Source organism: Melanaphis sacchari, unplaced genomic scaffold (genome assembly GCF_002803265.2).
Source record: "Melanaphis sacchari strain LSU unplaced genomic scaffold, SCAv2.0 Contig12_pilon_pilon, whole genome shotgun sequence".
Taxonomy (NCBI): domain Eukaryota; kingdom Metazoa; phylum Arthropoda; class Insecta; order Hemiptera; family Aphididae; genus Melanaphis; species Melanaphis sacchari.
Genome location: NW_020270527.1, coordinates 2055489 through 2056547, shown reverse-complemented (window position 1 = coordinate 2056547; position 1059 = coordinate 2055489). Strand labels below are relative to the sequence as shown.

Here is a 1059-nt window from a genome sequence, read left to right as displayed (position 1 = left end):
GTTGGACCTTGTGGTCCTGATTGTCCTGGATAGTTAGCAATTGGTCCTTGTGGTCCTGACTGTCCTGGATAGTTGGCAACTGGACCTTGTGGACCAGAAATTACTGGGAAGTTGGCAATTGGCCCTTGTGGCCCAGATAATGCGGGGAAGTTAGCGATAGGTCCTTGTGGGCCTGTTTGTCCTGGTGAACCTACTTTTGAGTAGTCATAAATATTAGCGTTCAAGCCATATAGACTTTCAGCAGTTGAACAATCAAACTGATTCCACCAGACACATACAAAATGCTGTTGATGGAATATTGTTCCATTAGGACATAAGAAATCGTATTTAATATTATTAGAACATATATGGAAAACTTGACATCTGGTTTCAGTGTCAGCGTAGTATCCTGGTAATCTTTGGTTACAAGTAAATGAAGTATTTGGTATTTCGGATAGTATTGGATAGTCTGTACCTGGCTCTCCGGGTATAGCAGAAAAGTCTCCACCTTCGTAAGAACCATCGTCGTTATTTCCAGCTGGTGAGTTACCAGATCCAAAACCATTTCCAAAACTAGTAGGACCTTGACTACCACTGTTTCCGCCAAAGAAACTGCTGGGTCCTTGTAAACCAGAATTTCCACCTCCTACGCTGCTAGGTCCTTGACTACCACCGTTTCCACCAAAGAAACTGCTAGGTCCTTGTGCACCAGAACTTCCACCACCTACACTGCTAGGTCCACCAATGCCAGTACCTCCATAACTTGGCCTGGATCCACTGTTACCACCACCAAAACTATTTGGTCCTTGTGCACCAACATTGTTATTTCCATAATTGCCTAAAAATAAATTGCACAATATAAATATAAAACAATTCACTATATATTTTTTTTTCATTATAATATTTACCAGGTGAACTACCTATACCAAAACCGTTTGATCCCGGGTTGCTTCCAAAACCTGTTCCTTGTACAGAACCACTACTACCACCATAACCTGGAGCATTACCATTTCCAAACCCGGTAGTTCCTATATTGTTTCCACTTCCATAACTACCAGGAGCACTTCCACTTCCAAATCC

At 42.1% G+C, this 1059-nt stretch overlaps 1 protein-coding gene across 4 annotated transcripts in view; it reads right to left on the bottom strand.

The window, feature by feature from the left end:
* Positions 1-1059, bottom strand: part of LOC112591136 (spidroin-2-like) — a 9354-nt gene that overhangs the window by 850 nt on the left and 7445 nt on the right. For 3 of the 4 annotated variants that reach the window (XM_025334837.1, XM_025334835.1, XM_025334838.1), the window contains 2 exons: positions 888-1059; positions 8-817 (listed from right to left, as the gene is read on the bottom strand). The exon at positions 888-1059 is cut by the window's right edge. In XM_025334837.1, coding sequence (XP_025190622.1) covers positions 8-817; positions 888-1059 — 982 coding nt within the window. The remainder of the gene's footprint in view (positions 1-7; positions 818-887) is intronic. The other variant, XM_025334836.1, reaches the window with a different exon arrangement.